Source organism: Gracilinanus agilis, chromosome 2, assembly GCF_016433145.1.
Source record: "Gracilinanus agilis isolate LMUSP501 chromosome 2, AgileGrace, whole genome shotgun sequence".
Lineage (NCBI taxonomy): Eukaryota > Metazoa > Chordata > Mammalia > Didelphimorphia > Didelphidae > Gracilinanus > Gracilinanus agilis.
In genome coordinates, this window is record NC_058131.1 from 449881848 (window position 1) to 449902274 (window position 20427).

At 31.0% G+C, this 20427-nt stretch overlaps 1 protein-coding gene across 1 annotated transcript in view; it reads left to right on the forward strand.

Annotated features, from left to right (window-relative positions):
• Positions 1–20427, forward strand: part of MIPOL1 (mirror-image polydactyly 1) — a 148829-nt gene that overhangs the window by 68953 nt on the left and 59449 nt on the right. Inside the window, exons 5-7 of the mRNA XM_044664775.1 lie at positions 4694–4925; positions 6468–6603; positions 8738–8843. Coding sequence (XP_044520710.1) covers positions 4694–4925; positions 6468–6603; positions 8738–8843 — 474 coding nt within the window. The remainder of the gene's footprint in view (positions 1–4693; positions 4926–6467; positions 6604–8737; positions 8844–20427) is intronic.

A 20427-nucleotide genomic window follows, 5' to 3' on the forward strand; every position in this document is an offset into this window, starting at 1 on the left:
AGACAATTTCCATAAAAGTTGGGACTGAGGTTTAGCTCTCTAACTCAGTTCTACTGATACTATCCATAACTATAAGGAATAAAAGTTTACTGAAGCATAAGCTCCCAATCCAGAAACTAAGGCTAGTGACATGAGAAAAATTAGGGGAAGTGATGATACTTTGCACTTCCCAAAGCCAAAGGGGCGAGTAACTACAAGTGCAAATAGATTTTAAGAGAAAAGAAGATTTTGGCAACGAGAACAAGAAGAGTATCTGGAATAAATGGGGGGAAAAAACCAGGGATTAAGGAAGGTGGAAAAGGAGGAGGTACAGCCCTGATTTCCCTTATGAGTACTCTAGCAAGATTGAAGAGAATTCTCTAATAAGAGAATCAAGTCAATTGATAATTGGGAGATCTAAAGAGAAAGAATTTTTTAATATAGATTACCATAGATAAACAGACCTGGTGGCCCCAGGCAAGATATAACTAAGAAGGGCCTCCTGCTTTGTACTAGGATGGAGAGGTCACAGATCCAGCCAAAACAGACCTAATGCTGCCCTAGAAGTGGGAACTAAAGTAAACCAGTAGTCTCCCTCTGACTCTGGAACCAGTTATTTAATGATGCTACTTTGAACTAAAAAGGGAACCTGCAGCTAGCTAGGTGCCATGTAACTGTGTTCCAGGTCAATGAGTGGTCATATATCCAGCTCAAACTTGGCTTAAAGCAATTTTGGGCAAGGACTAAGTATAGAAGTAAGTAGTGGCTTTCCTGACTGATTCTGGAGCAAATAGATTCATTATTATCTCTACTCTGTCTCAGCCTACAGTTTAGGAATCTCAGGGTAGGATGCTCACATCAAAGATAAGCCTAAAAGTTCTGTTACTTTGAATTCACAAATACGTTAAGCTCGCTGATGAATTGGGTACAGTATGTATATTTTGGACCTTCCATTAAGAGTGAACCTTCTGTTCTGTTATACAGACCAAACCAAACCTGGGTCAGGAGCTTTCAAAACTCAGACCAGAATTAGATTTCATTCTAGATCATCCTACTTAATAGGGAGTCCTATAAGTAGAAAGCTCTCAGAATTGAACTGTCCCTGAGATCTGAAGAACAAGGTGCTCAATTTTTCGAGAATACATTTGAGGACTAAACAAGACTTCAGAATTCTCTTCTCTAGTGCTCAAAGCCTGATCCTAATATAAAATCTCCATTCAGGAAGTAAGACTGAAAGAATGAGTAAACAAACTGAAAAAAAGTCACCCCAATTTTAAAGAGCCATTATGGTGCAAGAGATTCCAAAGACTCAAACTCAGAATAAGAGAGAAATCCAAATTATCTAAAAACAAAACCTCAAAATAAGAACAAAACTTGACCCCAAAATTTGAATAGAATTCCTGGAAGAAATAAAGCAAATGTTTAAAAATTGTAAATGGAATGAGGACTCTAAAGGAAAGAACTGGATGACAAAATTGTAGGAAGAAATACAGTCTATCATCTCCACAAAATTCTCTAAACAGATCTAGAAAATGCACTAAATAACATCCAGATTTGAAACTTTAGAAAATGTCACAGTGAGTCATTTGTCTAGCTCTGCATAGAGAGACAAAGGAGCTGTATGGACAATGGCAACCATTTGGGTGAGGAGCACAGTACAGATTCCTCCAGTGCCTGGGGAGAGATTATGTACCTGAGCAAGAAGAGGTAGCAGATCTGAATTGGGACACACCTAGATGGATGGTGGACTGTTGTGATAATGAAAGTTGTGAACTAACAGCTTTGTCACCCACTACACACTTATAGTCAAAAATCCAGGATAAAGTGAGAAGGGGACCTACACAGGGAAGTTTCATTCCTGGGACTTGTTTTTTTCAGTTAGAAAAAAAACCAACAACTTTTAACATTTGACCAATAATCATTAAAAAACAACAACAAAAAAACCCTTATCTTCCCCATCTTAGAATTAATATTGTATATTGGTTCCAAGGTAGAAAAATAGTAAGGACCAGGCAATGGGAGTTAAGTATTTTGCCAAGGATAATAGCTAATAAATGTCTGAGACCAGACTTGAACTCACAAAGATGAGTCTTTCTGAGTCTAGGTCTAGTACTCTATCTAGCTGCCCCAACTCTAATACTTCCCTATTATCTGTGGAATAAAATATAAACTCCTTTGTTTTTAATATCATACAAAACTTGGCCCCTATCTTTTTAAGCTTATTGTGTATCCTTCCTTTCCTCAAACTCTGTGATTCATTCAGGGCATTCTGTGTAGACAATGTCTTCAAAATAGTTAAGTTCTTTGACAAAAATAGTGGTGAGGAACTGGGGGGAAATGAGTTTCTGTTTTGGGCATATCGATTTTCAGATGGCTCAAGGACAGTGATGGCAAGCCTTTTAGAAATTGTATGCCATGCCCTCCCCACTCCTCAGACTGCATGCCATGTCCTGCCGCCCCCCCAGAAACCAAGGTTGTCTTTCTGCCCCTGCCTTACCCCAGACAAGGGAGGGAGAAAGGAGGCATGGTTTGAACATTCCTCTCAGGGGGAGGAGAAAGTGCTTTCATTGGGCTGCTGAGCAGAAGGGTGGGTTGCTGCTATGGAGAGGGGGAAAGGAGCAGCTCCGGTGGAGTCCTTCTGCCTTTCTAGTAAATATGGTGTGTGACACCATGCATGCCCGCAGAGAGGTCTCTACATGCCATCTTTAGCATGCATGGCATAGTCCACATCACGACTATCCAGTTTGAGAAACCCCATAAGCATTTTTTCTTGTAGAACTGTTCAGTAGAGAAACTGAAATTAGATACAGAAATTTGTTTTACCACATAAAGATAATAATGGAAGCAGATGAGATACCAAGATAGATTATACAGAGAGAAAAGAGAAGGGTCCAGGATAGAATTTTGGAAGCATGACAGGGAGAGCAAAGGTGGCTCTTGCTCTCTCTAAGCCTGTTTCCTCATGTATCAAATGAGTGAATTATAAAAAGCTCTATGTTCTATTACCCTTTCAAGAAGTTTTTAGATAAGCAAAATTACTTCTTGACTAAAGACCATTTTTATTTAGATGATTTTGTTAGGCATAGATGTTTCAGAATATCTGTCATCGGGTTTTAGAGTATCTGCCATTGTGTTTCATAGTTTTGAATTTACTTTTAATATAAATTATAGTGCTATATTTCAATAATTATTTAATTTCTTAAGAATATAGTGGCATATTTTTTGAAACCTAAGTTTAAAAAATCATCTAGTCGGGGGCAGCTGGGTAGCTCAGTGGATTGAGAGCCAGGCCTAGAGACGGGAGGTCCTAGGTTCAAATCTGGCCTCAGACACTTCCCAGCTGTGTGACCCTGGGCAAGTCACTTGACCCCCATTGCCTACCCTTACCACTCTTCTGCCTTGGAACCAATACACAGTATTGACTCTAAGACGGAAGGTAAGGGTTTAAAAAAAAAATCATCTAGTAAAATAAACTGATTTTTTTTTTTTTTTTTTGCTGCCACTGTCAGATTGTCTGGGCAATAGAAGACAAAGAACATCTTGTAGATATAGAAGAGTAGGTATTCTTGTAATAAATCATTCTTCAGATTTATGATTTCCTCAACTGTAGAACTGCAGCTCATAACAGATTTTGATATTGAAAGGCATATTGACAAATCATTCTTAACATTTAATTAGGATGATGAAAATCTATAGCCCTTTCATTTAATTACACTGAAATCCACTATAATTTAAAAATTTTTTTTTAGCTTTTTACTACCAGCTGAAGCATACAATTCAAAAGCCTATATTATAAGGAGATCATGCTGATCTACCGTCCTATAATAGCTTTCTTTGTTCCTCTATATATAGAAAATTTCTTTACTAAGAAATGTTTTCCATAACTCTTTTAAGCATGTTTTGTGTTTTTATTTGATGTTTTCCTTGTCCCTAACAAGATTTCTAATAACTCGTTGAAGGAAAGGAGACTGTCTATCTTTCTGTCATCCATAATTTCTCATAGTGCCTAAAATACTTGTTGAAATAATATGTAAATATGAAAATTATAATGTTAGTTTATGATTATTTCAGTATGTTCTATTCTCCAGTGAGAAATATTATCTTTGAATAGGAGATTAGAATCCTATTTAGAGGTGCTCCTCAACTTCCTTTTATTCCACATCTCTGCTACCATAGGAATTAAGAAAGTCTTAGCCACCAATCCTTTGTTTTAGAATAATGTAAATTATCATTGCCATCAACTCTTGCGCATATTTTTTTGATTTGCTGATAGAAATGTTTATTTTTAAAATTTTATATTTGTAGTGAACTTACAAGAACTTAACATTAAATCTTTAGAACATGTCTATAACATAGTTATTATCTACTAGTTAGCTAGTAAAAAAATATTAATACAAAGCCAAGGAGTTAAGTTCCCATTTCCAGGCATGTACTCCATTGCTTACTAGTCCTTAATTCTGAAATAGTGATTGTGTATTACTTGAATTATGTTTGACCTACTGGGAAAGAAGAAAGGCTCTAAAATATTCTCCCTACCTATTTATTAACTAAATATTAGTTGCACCCATTGCAAGATAGACTTGCCTACTTGCTAGCAATATCATCATAAGCAACAGTATGTAAAACTGAGTTTCTGTAAAAATCAAAAGTATTCATTTTAATCATAATTGAAAATGAAATTGTATTTTTAATATAACTATTTTTTAATATACAGATGTCATTCAAAGTTACCATGAACAAGATATTATAGTGAGAAATCAAAATTCACAATCAGATGGCCAACTTGTTACCAGTTCTGCTGGATGCTTGCAAAATAAACAAAATAAACTAGTAAAACAGACTGCGTTTGAGGAGACAAAACTTCCAATGGATAATCCAAGGTGCTTTCAGGTCATTGATTTCCACCCAGAGGATGTTACTACCTACTATACTACTGAAAAATCCAAGTGAGTATTAAATGCTTTTGTTTAAGATCAAAAGGCAAAAATGGGGAGAAATGTATACTCGGTTAAATTTGGGTCATATTTCTACTATTACAATTTTTATATATTTGAATTTTGAGATTTATGGCATGATATTCTATCATTTCTGTTCCATGCTGTTGAATGGTAGCTAAGTATAATGGGTTGGAAGACTTTGGTGTCAAGAATATTTAGGTTTACATCCTGCTTTCAGATACTTTCCAGCAGTGTGACTGTTGTAGGCAATGCACTTACACTTTATGATGCTCTATTCCTTAATCTGTAGTTAACATACTTTGTAGAACCTTACCTTACCTCTATAGAGTTGTTATGAGGATCAAGAGATAATATATGTATAATTTTTTGCAAACATTAAAGATATATGAATATGAGAGGCATCATTATTTTTTCCATAGAATGACTCAGCATTAATCAAGATGTATAACCTCAGAATGGGTTCAAGAATACTACTATGATGCTTTTTCTACCATTAAATATATTCCTATCATTTTTTATTTTGAAAATATAAAGATAGCAGAATGCTGAAAGAAACAGGAAACTTATTGGAAGGATTATATTATCTTGAAAACCTTGTGTCTTGGGTTTGGGTAGGTGGTACGAGTAGATAGAACACAGGGCATGCAATGGAGAAAACGTGAGTTCAAATCCTGCCTCAGATGTTTAATCAAATGTGTGACCCTAGGCATCTATCCTCTCTGAGACTCAGTTTTCTCAATTATAAATTGAGAGGATTGAAATAGATACCTTTAAGGGACCTTCCAGCTTTAAATCTATTATCCTATGATCTATTAACCATAAAATCATAATTGGACCAGCTTTTAAGGACATATTTTAAAATATTTTATACATATCCCCTTATATCGTTAGCACTTAAGTCATTGAAACTGATGTTCCAGGTACCATGTCTAGCCTACATAATTATCTTATCCTAGAAAATTTTTGTGAATTTCTCATGAAATTGTTTTTCAACTGTTTAAAAATGATTGTTTAAATCATTATATATGTTATTTTTTTTAAGAGCCTTTCTTTTTTAAGGGCTATTTTGAGATTATTTTGAAAGGTTTCCTTGAAAATTTTTGGGAACTCATTACTAAGCGGTGGTTATAGTGAGATTTTGTGCCACAATCCATCCTCTGTTCCACCCATTGTTTTAGTCCCATCTGGTTTGAATTATAAAAATATTAGGTTAGAAATATTTTCATGAGTCAGAATTGCTTATAGGATACCTCCTTTATTTTCTAATAAATTAACTGCTGAAGGAGAATTATGCTTTACATCCTTTTTATTCTTATATTATGTATTTTATAATTTCAATTACAAGAACATTTTAAACAATATCAACAACTTGATTCTACTGCATTACACCAAATTTTAATTTAGTCCACAATAAACAACTCTTAAGAGAAGTTCATAATTAGTATAAATTTATTAGGAAACTTTATGTACATTTATATTTTAACCTTTAATTATCACATATGTATTTTGGCTTTGATTTCTTTATTGCAGAATTACAGAGCATAGAAGCAGTGATCCACTCTATGATTTTATGGTACCTTTTCAAGTTACAGAAAATGTGGATAAAGACGAGACTATCTCCCTCCTTCAAAAAGAATTGAACATTCTAAGGATAAGTAATAAAAAGGTAGATTATAGTTAGTCTGATGACTGTATAACTTGCTTTTAACTGTTAATTTACTGTGTCTTTTTACCTCTTATAACTTAGTTTTATTGTTTGTTTTATTTTAACATTTTAACAATAGCTCTATAGTTTCCCCTTTTGGTCTGTTAGCATATGTTTAAGTTCAAGGATTGGCTAAGGGGAATTTTTTTTATATCTTTTGTGCCTTTCCAGCTATCGATGTCACATCTATCATAAAGGTATAAAGTACTCTGAACATATACTGAAAAAAAAAATTCGTTGATATATTACTGTGCTTTTTTCAGAATTGTGCAATGTGAGAGGTACAAAAGCTAGTTTCAAATTACTTTTTACAAAGTACTTTTTCTTTTTTATTAGTTTTTATCTTGTATTTTACCTCTCTAAAATTTGTAATGGAGCTCTAATGTATTGAGATTTGGCAAGGAGTTTTCCTTTTTCTTTGTTTTTCCTTAGGCAGTTTCATTGTTCCCAAACTCATATAAATTATCATGTTGTTGCACCACCTTCTTTGAATCTCATGCCAGTTTTATTCCTTTGACATAATGGCCTCCTCTATCTTATTTTCTGCTGCTCTAATTTTTTGTATTCTAACATTTCTGCCTATTGTACTTAATCATTTTTCTTTCTTGTATAATTCATCTTTTTATCAAGGCATTGACATTTCTGATTATGTTGTTTTAGTTATATAGAGACCACTTATAAAATACTATGGCACTCAAAAATTGGAATTTATATTTCTGATATTGAGTAATTTTTTAAATGGAGCTTTGATTTTATTGATATAGAGAGTTATGAGTAAGTAATTCTTTCTACCAATACAGACCTGTACTTTCTGTGAAACTTAGAATCTTAGAAAACTTCCTCAAGCCACTAAGAGGCCAAATGACTTGCCTCATGGTCCCATAACCATTATGTGTCAAAACTGGGATTTCAACTTTGATATTTCTGATTCTGATGGTAGTGCCTTATCCGTGATTCCAAGCTGCCTCTTGGCATACTTAGAATTAGTCATGCATGTTTTAGAATATTTTATTCTGTTTATGTCTTTACAACTAAAGTACATTGTGGGAAATTTGAGATTTTCTATAGGTTTTGGTTTTTTAATCCAGGGTACATGAATAGATTTCAGGTAGTTCATGAACTATTTCATACTATTTTTCTTTATTATTTTGAGAACTATATTTTAATGTAATTGGTTTCCTTTGTAATCCTACGCATTTTATTTTATGCATTTAAAAACATTATTCTTAGAACGGGATCTGTAGGCTTCCATACACTGCCATAGGGAACCATGACCTACAAAACCCCCCCATAAAATCCCTGTTATAAGAATGATGAAAGACTAGAAAAGAAAAAAATAAAAGAAATACCAAAAGAGAATTTAATAAGAGTTTTGAAGTATATGAAGCAATTTTATCTATGGGAGAGAGAAAAAAGCAGTTCATTCTTTGAGTCAATCTACAAATATTTATTGTATGTCTGCTCTGTGGCAGGCATTGTGGTAGTATTTCCACTTGGGATGGGAGAAGATCCTTGAATAGCAGTAGCAAAGTTTTAGATTAGACATCAGGATTAACTTCCTAACTTAAATTATGAGATATGAACGAATAAGGAAGAGTGTAAAAGACACTTTCTCATTTTTTAGTGTATTTTCAGTGCCATAGTCAGTGGATAGTTGCAAAAAAGCAGGAATGACTTAGATGAGCTCCTGCGGTATCCTCAGTTCAATTGAATAAAACACTTATTAAGTAACTGTTATGTTCAGGAATCTTCTCAGTTCTTTAGCTTACATAATACTTAGTGATACTCATTTATTTTAATGCCATATTTTGTCCTGAAAAAAAATTTCATAAAAGTTTGTACAGACTTTAGTGAATATAAAGAACTTTTGATTAGAATGAAATATGATAAAAATACTTATATTATTATTTCTGATGATCATATTTAGAAACAACATTCATGTTAAAAATACATTTGAGAGAAAATATAAAGTTTTTCTTTGGAATTAATTTTATTTTATATAGCTAATATCTGATATATATGTATGCATATACATTTATTTATATATCTTCTGGGAGCCAATCAGATAAGAAACTTCATTTCAACATGTTTTCAGCTTCAAGAAAAACTGGCTCAAGAAGGTAAAGAACTGAAGACATTAAAGCTTGAGTTGGAACTCCTAGAGAGAGCGACAGAAGCTAAAATTGCTGAAAAGACAGCAGGTATAGTAGATAAGTATTTGACAGATGGCCATATGGATCATACTTGAGGATGTTCTGACGTGGCTTGGTGAGTGTTAGCTTGTTTGCTGAAGGAGGGGAGATTTGACCACAGGGCTTTTTTTTTTTTAAAGGCTGTTTAGAGTTGCTTAGAAAATAGGTGGCTTTAACATCCTGGTACTGGTATTAGTGAGAGCTTTACCTGTATTCATACTGATTTGGGCATTAAATGCATTGTTAACACCATGTCAATCCAATCACAAAAAGGTTGTTTGTTTTGTTGGAAAGGCCTGAACAAACAAGGTGAAATAATGATTACCAGTGCCTCTACCTTTCAACCAGCAGTTCAAATACCATTTATTGTTTTAACATGTTCGGAGAACTATTTCTCCTTTGTATGGAAATAGTCACATTTATTGCAAAATGAAACCTTTAGATAATCAAAAATTTCTTTTCTATAGTTAATGAATTTTCTTCTGATGAAGGAAGAAGATAGTGCTTTTCTGTAAGAAAAATAAAATGTGATTTTAAAAGGTTTTGATTAGAAATTGCTATAAAGGAGTTAGTGCATAACTTCATTAAGTAGGTCCATTCAAGGAGATATTTTAAAATATATACATACATATAAATATAATTTAAAGAGAATTTTTTTTACTTACTGTAACATTTAGGTTACAGTGCTACAAAGTTACAATGTTTTTTCATACAAGTACATTAAATTAATATGCTTGGAGACCTGGAAGGCAAATTATTATTTTAATCAGAATATGTTTAAAAGTGATTAGAAAAAAAATGTAATTTTTTTGTATTGTAGGAAATTCTGTTATCTTTAATCTAATTTGGACACGAAGTGTGATTGCATTATTTAGTATCATTTTATAGGCAGGAGGAATATCCTGCCTATAAAATATTGCTAGAAAGGAAATATCACTAGGAAAATAAAACAAAGAAGACTAAAAGTAAATTCTGCAGCTGAATACCAGATGGTTGGCTTTTCCCTTAATGTCAAACTCCCGTGAATTTGATTTTTCATCTTATGATGGGAATATGGGAATTACACATATAAAAATGATGTTATTGTGAAAATGAGGGGTTTAAAAATATGGTTACAAAGTAATTTCTTGGCACTCTGGTCCCCAATCATTTATGCAAATAATTTGGACTTTATTGCAAGCCATATGTTTATTTTGAGATGTTGTTTATCTATTTCTATGTGTTGTGGAAGAAACAATTAACATTTATGTAGTGCTTTAGTATTTTCAAAAAGCTTTCCTCACAACAATCTTCATTATTCCCCTTTTGACAGGTGAAGAAATTAAATCCCAAAGAGGTTAAATAACTTACCATGGTTTACATAACCAATATGTTTTGGAGCTGAGACTTGAACTTAGTTTTTCTGCCTCCCAAACTAGTATTCTTTATGTTATACCATCCTATCTAAAAATTATGGAAAACTGCTGTCCCTATCTAGTCCTTGGTATAATTAAAAACCAGTATTCCACATATAGAGCAAAAACTCAATAGGTGATGTTTGCCTGACATATGCCATCCTACTGAGACTAGATATTTTATCTGAATAGTTAATGCCAATTTTTTATCTGAGAAATTGGGACTAAATTAAGGACTAAACAAATTGCTTGTTGGAAATATTTAATTTTTTTGAGTTAGTGAATGATTTCTATAAATCATTAAAATTATACATCAAAATAAAAAATTAATTTATATACATGAAATAAAATTACTTAAAAAGATTTCCATCACATATTCCTTTATTCTCCATTGGTTTTATGTAGATAAAATGATCTTCTTATAAAAAATTATGCACTTAAATGAATTTTGTTTTAATTGTTTCCTTTTTGACATTAAGGCAAAAATAACTTTTTAGACATAAAAAACATTACTTTCCAAAATATGTATATATGTTTCATATTTATTTTTATGCATATATCTCATTTCTGTCTGATAGAAATGTTCCTGTTAAAATGTGAGTGTTGTATAGTCTACCCAATATAGAGAATAATAAAATTCTTGAGGCTTTCTTTAGTGGCTCAAGAAGTTCAATAAAACTGATCCTCAAATGAACTTTTGAACCTTTACATATTGTCCAATTACAAATTTCCTTATATTAGCTTTGTCATTTGCTTTTGTGTACTATTCCTCTTTTTTGTGTCAGAATTTTGGAAAAGAAAGAAAAAAGCAATGTAAGTTGATGATTGAATTATAAGTAATATTTTATTTCATTAGTTTATATGAGACAACAAATTGAATCTCTAAAGATGGATGTTTATGTTCTTGGGTTTTTTAAATTTATAATAAGAAAGTAGCTTCAGAAAAACACATCAAAACACATAAATAATTTTATTTATAAAATAAAAATGTTATGTACATTTTGGGAGAATATAAATACTTTACAAAATAAACTCTCTTCAGGAGAAGAACCTCTCCAGCAAAGGAAAACATTTTAAAATAAAATCTCATTTAAATGCAGGAAAGAGCAAAACTCATAAAACTCAGACTTTTTTGTCTGTTCATTTCATGCAACTATCTTAAATTTTGAAAATTAAAATATTGATTAAAATGCAAATAGTTATATTTGTGGATATTTTTTGCCTGCATTCTTGTCTATGAAATTTGTAATAATTGAGATTGCCAAATCTTGCCTTGTTTTCTTGTGTAAGAGTTCTCAGATCTAACCTTTTATATATTATCTTTGTATTTATTTGTGTTATGGTGGTAAATAGGCATTCATTAAGCGCCTCCTATGTGTAAGCACCTCTGTTGGATGTTGGGAATAGAAAGACAAAAACCCAAACCAAAAAATACTTCTTGACCTGAAGGAGTTATATTTCATTAGGATATATGCTTGCTTTCCCCCCTATTTATGAGCTCTCAGATTGAAGTATGGACATATAGACTGGTACTACATGATAAAGGGTTTTATAAATGCCAAGTTTTCATCTTAACTAGTTGAGAGAAAGAGAGAGAGACAGCGAGAAAGAGAGAAACAGAAGGAGACAGAGACAGCCATAGAGAGAGAGAGATAGAGACAGAAAAGGAGGAAATGAGAGAATTTGGAATCAGAGGTTTTATTGAGAGCTTGACTTGAGCAAAGAAAATGACCATCTGAGACAAGTGAATGGAAATAGAGAATGAAAAATGTTGAGTTGTGGGTCAATGGGAAAATAGAAGCTCAGGACAAAGGTTTTAAAATTTTTTTTAGTAAAATAAGGAATGAAAACTGCTGAGAGGAAGGTTCGAGTGAATTAAGTGCCTTGAGAAGAAAAGTTTTTTAAAATAATTGCTATGCCTATTGTGATGAAATTAAGTAGGAAAGAATACCAGTATTATTATTTACTAATGAGAAGTTCTTCCATCAGTGTTCAGAGAATGAAGTTATAGGAAAAGGAAGATAATGGAAATAACCCCATCTTGGGGCTCTGCAAGGCCTGAGCCTTGGCAAAGCAAAGAAACAAAGAGTTTTTTAAAAATGGGATAGTCAGACTGATTATTTATGAGATCAAGTTTGGGAAGGGCTGAAAGTTAAACCAGAGCTGGAAAAATGAACTGGGAGGGCATAATAAAGAGGAGTAGAATAACCAGAGTTCTTGATGAGAATAGTAGGGGAGATATAAAAGATATATACAAGTAATTATAATACTAGCTATGAAGTCAAAGTTGAGTAGTAGTGATAGTTTAGGAAAGGGAGACTGAATAGATTTTCTCTTCATTTTAATCCTGGTTGACACATATTATCCTTCTATCCTGGTTTCTGCTCATCCCTTTGATTTCTATCTGATGTGGACAAGTTGGTGCTACTTCATAATTTCCCTTTGCTCATCAACTTTCACTATCCCCATGAGATTGCAGAAATTCCTTTTTTCCATTCTAAGAATTTAGAGTCATTAAAATAATTTGTTTGTTATATCATCTTTTTCTGCCACTAAAAGTGATAACAGAATTATTGACTCTTGAGTCCGGGAAAGAAATTATCTAGTACAACTTCTCTTTCTTCTTTCTTCTAAAGATTAGAAAGGTGAAGTGACTGGTTTAAGGGCACTCAATTAGTACCAATACTAATTAGTACTTAGATTTTTAACTTAGATTTTTAATTAATACTTAGATTTTAAAGTAACTTGACTCCCATCCAAGGATTCTTTCTAATGTAGGTCTTCTGTACTTTTGTAGTCTGTGATTTTCCTGAGTTCAGACATGAAACAGATATCTTCATGAAACATGCAGGAGATTCCAAATCATGTTGGAATGATATATTATGTAGGTGTCAGGAGTGGAAAGTGGGTAGATATATGTATTACATCTTCCTTTTTCCTTTCTTCTCTAGCTTGATATGTAGAAGAGTAAGTAATAATTAGGAAGTCCCTGTGTCTCACTCTATACATATCGGTTGCTTTTAGTTTACTTTGCCCTTCACTTCAAACATTACTAGTAATTGATTAATATAATTATAGCAAGCCTTTGTGCAAGTCTATCATTTGGTTAAAAAAGCAATCTTTGCTGGGATCAATTTGAAATTTCTTTAATTTTTTTCTCCTTTAGCTTCTAAACTTCAGAATCACTGTAATATCGTCATTTGTATGCCATCAGAATAAGTGATGCAATATATTTCCACCTGGAAATAAGTGGAATGGAAGTGTCATTGTACTGTTAATGATTCCTCTCTTTGCAGAGCTAATTTTTAGAGAATATTATAGAAAACATATCAAATGAGAGACTTACCAACATGTTAGAGGTTCGCTCTTTAATTGGAAAACAACTTGATCCCATGTTTAAGCCTGCATTTAAACAACCTGAGCAATATAAAAATTTATCTACAGAATCATGATATAGTTTTCATTAAGTTTTTAGAGAGTATAAAGGCAATAACATCCTCAAAGTATGAAGTATACAGTACTTGCCTGACTGGAAATATGTGAGAGTTATTGTAGTCTGAATAGACAATATGAAATTATGAAAAAATAACTCAAGGGGAAAATGTACAATGAATATTGCATTATGATTTTCATTTTATGTCTATCAAAATGTTATGAGTTACTGAGTTAAAATAAGGCTTTCTGAGGTGTTATCAAAAGCAAAAAGCAAAAGCAAAAGATATGACAGTTTATGAAAGGTTATTCTAGGACCTGTCATTTGAAAATTGCCATAATTTTTTCAGGCTTTCAGGATATTATTTCATAGATTTCTATTTCCTTGTGCTAAAAATTTATTAATGTTCTAAAAAGAGTTAATAGAGCTTCTAAAAGTGCCCAAGTGTGCCTCCTAGTGACTATAACAGGGCTGAGATATGGCTTAATTTGTCAGTGCAAAAGATATTAGTTATGCATTGACTCATAAATTATAGAGATGAGCAATTTCTTTTAATGATAGTTGGCAGGTTATTACATTTTAACAATTATGTAGTATTTAAAAATTATGTTAAATAAAACTGTGACATTGTTATGCTTTGAATCACTGTACCATTTCCCCAAATTAAAATAAGCAAGTATGTAGCCGAAACATGTCTATATTCTTTTATAATTAGATAGCCCCTGTGGTCACTTGCAATTCTAAAGTTTTGCTAATTCTCCAATTCTTTGAATTGAAAAATAGTGTCACATTATTATAAAACTTAATATGTTTTAATTTAGTTTCAGAACATTGTACTCTTAAAGACATATTTATATGTACAAACATACAATTTGAGATTTTAGTTATTCAGATGTTACTTGCTTTCAACTCTCTAAAACTAAGTTTTGCCTTCATCATAATAACAAATTTAAATAATGCTTTAAGGTTCACAGAATACTTATAATCCTTTGCTTCTGACAATTTATTATGGCTCTGATTATGTGTACACTTGCATATTACACATAGATATAGATGTTCTGTTAATAATTTAATTTTTCCTGAGCAATCTTAGTAAAACTTTCATTAATTATAACTCATTTTCAGGATAGCTCATCTTAATTTTAATAATCTTGCTATGTAAAAGTGCTTTGCATAGTGCTTGACACATAGTAGGTATTATATAAATATTTATTTCCTCCTTCCATATACTTCCTAGTATCCCCCCACCTATGATGCTAGCACTATTTAGATTTTTATATGATAGTATTTATTGATTCATGGTTAAAGAGACTCTTTTACACCTTAATGTGGTAGTAGGCTATATTTCAATTTTTTTTAAAAGCTCACTTTTCCTTTTCCTGAAAAGCTTACTTCAGAATCCCTGCTCTAGATGTTAGTTATTTTTCCTTCTTCCGTGTCATCCATTAAAGATTAGCTGAGAAGGTTGAAGCATGAAGAGATTATGAATGACAGAACAACTCCTGTGGAATAATAATCAGTTTTTGGTATTTAATGCTGTTTGACTTTTGCAGACACATTTCTTATTAACCTTTGGTACAAAGAGAAATCCAGGTTCCTGATATCTCATGGAGAAGATGAATTTGAGATCCTCTTCCAATTAAACTGAAATAAGACCAATATTGGGCTTTAGCAAAATAACTTCAGAGTCCCCAACTCTTGTTTATAAATGATATATTATATATATGCATATGCATGCATTTATAAACTATATGTATATTGTTTATAAACTATACACATATGCACATATGTGTATGTATATATGTATAAATATTTAATTGGTGGCGTGTATGTAGAAATCTCACACATTATATATGTCTGTGTGAGCAAAAAAGAATCACCTAAATTTTAAATAGTATTCATTGTTTATATATTCATTAATTAATATTCTTATTGTATATTGTTCATTATGAAATTCATTATTTCTTGATTTTCTCACAGATCCAATTTTAAACCCTTGACATTTAATGTAAATTCTACAAAAATATTAAATCTTCACTTATTTCTTAGAAGAAAAAGACAAAAATTTTGATTAATATCTATGATAAAATATTCCTCAGATATATAGCTTTAGGTTATTTGTTTCAATTTAAGCAAATGCTTAAAGAATGGGCATATAGTTTATATTATATTCAGCATATCAAGAATATTTAGAGTATAAGCATTGGACAGATTAAGAGTTTATAGTGGAAGTCTTTAAGTTTTTCTCATGTCAAAAAGTTTCTTTCTTATTTACTCTTTAAAATAATGTTTTCTATTTGTCTGATTTTTAAAAATGAGCTGATCCTAAATACAACCTATTTTATTGAAAAATGCATGTTATATTTATCACTTTTAATCAATTAAATTAATTCATTAAACCAAAATTATAAGTTTACTTTAAATACATACATTTTAAAGTTAACTAAATATATTGATTTTTTTTAAAAATAAAAGATTACTATGACTTTGATGGGGCTAAAAAAAAGTGACTGTAGCTTTGGAAAAATCATCTGTTTGAAATTTAACATATTGAAGTATCTGATAATTAGAAAGTTGTGATAACATTTGTACCTCAGTTCCTGATATCTGTGAACATGAATTGGGATTAATTATGGAAAGTGCCAGGTCAAATAATGCCTGAAGGGAGACTGGGCAATTCTTTATTCATTGGGGAGTGGAGATAATTATTTTCCTGAATAAAAACCTGAACATTCAGTGAATATAAAGAGCTACATTAAAAACTTAGAAACTAAGCATTTTTACTTTTGAATTTGGGCTGATATTAAATAGTCATAAGTAACTCATATAATTACTGTATTTGAAATCTCAGAAATATACCACTAATTAAATGTTTCACAAAAAAAATTTGTCATTTGAATACATTTTTTAAGAAATCAGCTATTAAAATCTTAGTAAAGATCCAAAATTTGAGCATACCCCTTTGTTTTTTAAAAATATCATTTGTCTAGTGATACAATGTGATACAAATAATCTGTAAATCTAAGGAATGTATATTTTAGTATTTTTGAAAATTTTTTTTTCATTTTGATGCTTGTTTCAAAACTTTCAGGATAGTCTAACTTATTTGGTTTTACTTCTAAAATTCATGCCAGTTTTTGTAAAACTGAAATATAGTAAAGATATTAAATGATTAAATTAAAAATCTACAATACAAACTCATGTTAATCTTTAATGGGCAAGATCAATATCACTCAAATGGTTAATTTTTTTTCATTTTGAATTATGAAACTTACTCCTTATGTGTAATTTTTAATGGTGTGATCCAGCTCTTTTTTTTTTTTGTTTTGTCAGTGATCTAACAGTTGAAACAGATGAATCTGACTTAATGGAAAATAAAATGTTTTGTATTTCTTTTAAGTAAGATTCAGTAGTAATGATCCTTTTCACATTGTGATTATAGTAAACCACAAAAAGAGTGACCTAAAGCATCTTATTTCATCTATCTTGTTGCTCATCTTTTGAAAAAGAGAAAAAAGATATGAGTAAATAGAAAAATTACTTAATAGATATGCTTTCTTTTGAATATTTACCTTTTTTTTAAAAGGAGAAGAAACACTACTTTTTTTTTCCCCCAAAGTTCATCTTATAGATAAAAACCGTTAAAAGGGGGAACCTACCAAACAATTCCAAAATGAAGAAAAAAGCAGTGCTCAATACATCGATTCTTGTGGTCATGTTACTGGAGTAAGGGGCTGAAAGATAATTTCAAATTATATTATTGTGTTAGGTTTGCAAAGAAGACATAAATTATGTGCATATTACAGAAATGGTATACTAAAGCTATATGTAAATACTATAGCTACTTTAATTTCTAGAATAAATTTTAAGTGAAGAATACATTTATCTTCTAATTTGGTTCTTTCTTTTCTTAACCTCATGTGTATCAAACTGGGAAAACAACAACAACAAACCTCAAAACCTCTACCTGGGTTTCACTATTAAGTGATTACAATCAACTCATAGTTTATAGGTGGAGAAATCCTAGGTCATCAGAGGTCCTAAAAATAACAGTCTTGAGATTTAAAACTTACATGAAAAGAATGCTCCTGGTATTGACATGAATAGTACAGTAACCAGTTTAAACAGAGTTGAAATAATTGTTTTAAAGAAATATTTTTTAGAAAACATACATTGTTTATCATATACTGCCTAGGATTTTACTGGAAATTTTGGGCAAAAATGTAGGCGAAATATTCACTATGATTTAAGGTTAATAAATTTGGAAAATATTTTTTCTCATCTTTGTTCATTTTTGTTGAAAAACATTAAATTTGAGGGATTAAGTGCAAAAGTGGTTTAATGAACTGTGGCAGTGCTGTTTGTTTTTTTTAGAAACTTTATTGATTATATATTTGTTTAGAATTTTGTAATTCTAGGTGAATTGTGTAGGCATGTAACATGATGAGGTAAGTGTTTAGAATCCTAATTATTTCTTTCCTCTTCCATTTGACTTTATTTCTGTTTACTCAGGCAACATTTAGGTTGTCAGCAAACAGATTCTTATTCCCTGGGAATGCTCCACCTTCCCCCAAAGTTGTGTTGTCTGGAGAATCATAAACCAATGTTTAAACTAGAATAATTTTCAACGTGCCTCTTTGCTACTATGTTTTAAAGGTAGTTTTAAAAGTGTGTAAGATAAGTTTGCCAAAAAAAAAAATCAGGTTTTACTAAGAAAATATGTACTCTGCTTTGACTCAGTAAACTCATGCTCATTATAGTTCAGCTTCTTCATATTTACTTTTGTCTGCATTAGAAAACAATTAGCTTACTAAATAAATTTGAGTATTTGGGAAAAAAATCTACCTTGAGTCTTTCTCATTTGATTAAGAATTATAGGATATTTGATAAGCATGTTTAAAAATGGAGATATCCAAATATTATTGTAAACACCCAATGGTTTGTTTTACCTACAATATAAGTATTTTACTTGGTTGGCTTACATAGTAGCTAATAATATTTGTTAATGTAATTTAACTGCTGTGAACCTTTACTGAACAAATATTGAAATTTATACAAGTCAAAGAAAGAGAATCTCTAATGACTTTTGTAAAAGCTTCTATTTAATAGTTAAGGAGAAAAGTTTGTATGACATACCAGATGTAATTAACAGTAGATTTTACATTTAATAAAAAGAAAGAAGCATGCGTATTTGCTTTATTCATTCCATCATAATTTGCATTAGAGCTGTGAGTGTTTAATGAGCAAATTCCAACTAAAATGCTATATTGATTTTCTAGTGAACTTTGTAATAGTCATCCACCTTCAAAAAGCTCAGTGTTTACAATTAAGTTTTCTTTAGTAAAAACTAAAAATGTTTGAGAGTTACAGATATTGATCTCCTTAAAAGTACTGAGCACTGGAAAAAACAAGCAAATTTTTGATGACCTCCATTTCCTGTAAAGTTAAGAATTTAGTTATAGTAGTTTTAACTTGTTGCTTCCAATTTTTCTATTGATAAAGCTGCAACCAAGATATAAATGCATTTCTATAATTTAACTGTTTGAAATAGATCTTATAACATCATGATTTTTTGTAAATGGATTTTTTGTTAGTACTTCTTTATTTGCAGTCACATACTGTGTTTTCAAAATGCAAATCAGTAACACATTGCCCAATTCATCTGCCTAATCATTGCGGATTACATAAATTAAAGAATTTCTTTAATTTTTGCAACTTAAAATATTATACATATTGTTATTTAGTAGATTTGGATAAGATTATTTTGGAAGCATCCATTATCAAAAATATGAGTAAACTCCTCGTAAGGAGTCTTAGGTTCAAATTATAGAGTGGGTTACTGTTACTGTTAAGCTCAAGATGATCAACTCTTTTCCAACAATGAGATCTGTGATTTGGGTATGCTTCCATGTAATCTTGGACAAATTAGCTAACATCTCTGAGCCTCACCTGTAAGAAGAAGGAATTAAACCATGATACCATTTATAATCATGTCCAATTCTAATTTTTGTTAATGGAAGTTAATGAAAGAAAAAAATTGTCTAAAGGTAAAATGATAACATATATAAGATAAAATTGAGGATTGTATAGAAGACTTCCCTTGTGCCTCTAAGCTATTTTTAGTTTTTCAACTGATAGTATATAGAAAAGATCAACATGGATTATCTTTTAAAGCAGCAATATACTATTAATTCACAATGAGTAATTTTGGTTATTTTTATTTTCTTGAATTCTCATTTGTGTTGATGCATTTTTAATTTTATTTTTATTATGAATTATAGTATATTGCTGCTTTAAACACATATACTTAGATTTATTTATTTATTTATGTGTCCCTCTAAAACCTAGTAAAACTTCTTTTATAACAAAAATTCAGAGAGAAAGAAAAATATAGTCAGTAAAAAGCACTCAAACACATAAATGAAATCTGGCAGTAAATTCAGTTATCTTGTACTCATAGTCTGCAGTAAAGAGAGGGAAAAGCAAGTAAAATGGTCATTATAATTATGTAGTGTTGAGTTGATTTTATTTTTTTCATTTACATGATTTGCGTCTTTGTGAATGAAAGAATGATTGAACAAAACATTTATTAATTATCTATTATGTTCAAAACACTAGAATAATAAGCACTGGAGATACAAATAGAGAAAATAAGAATCTCTGACCTCAGGGAGCTTACATTTTGGTGAGAGAGACAATGTATGGGAAACTTCAGATACAAGTCAGATGTAAAAGCCTCATGGTTCATAGAGTGCAGTCACAAAGC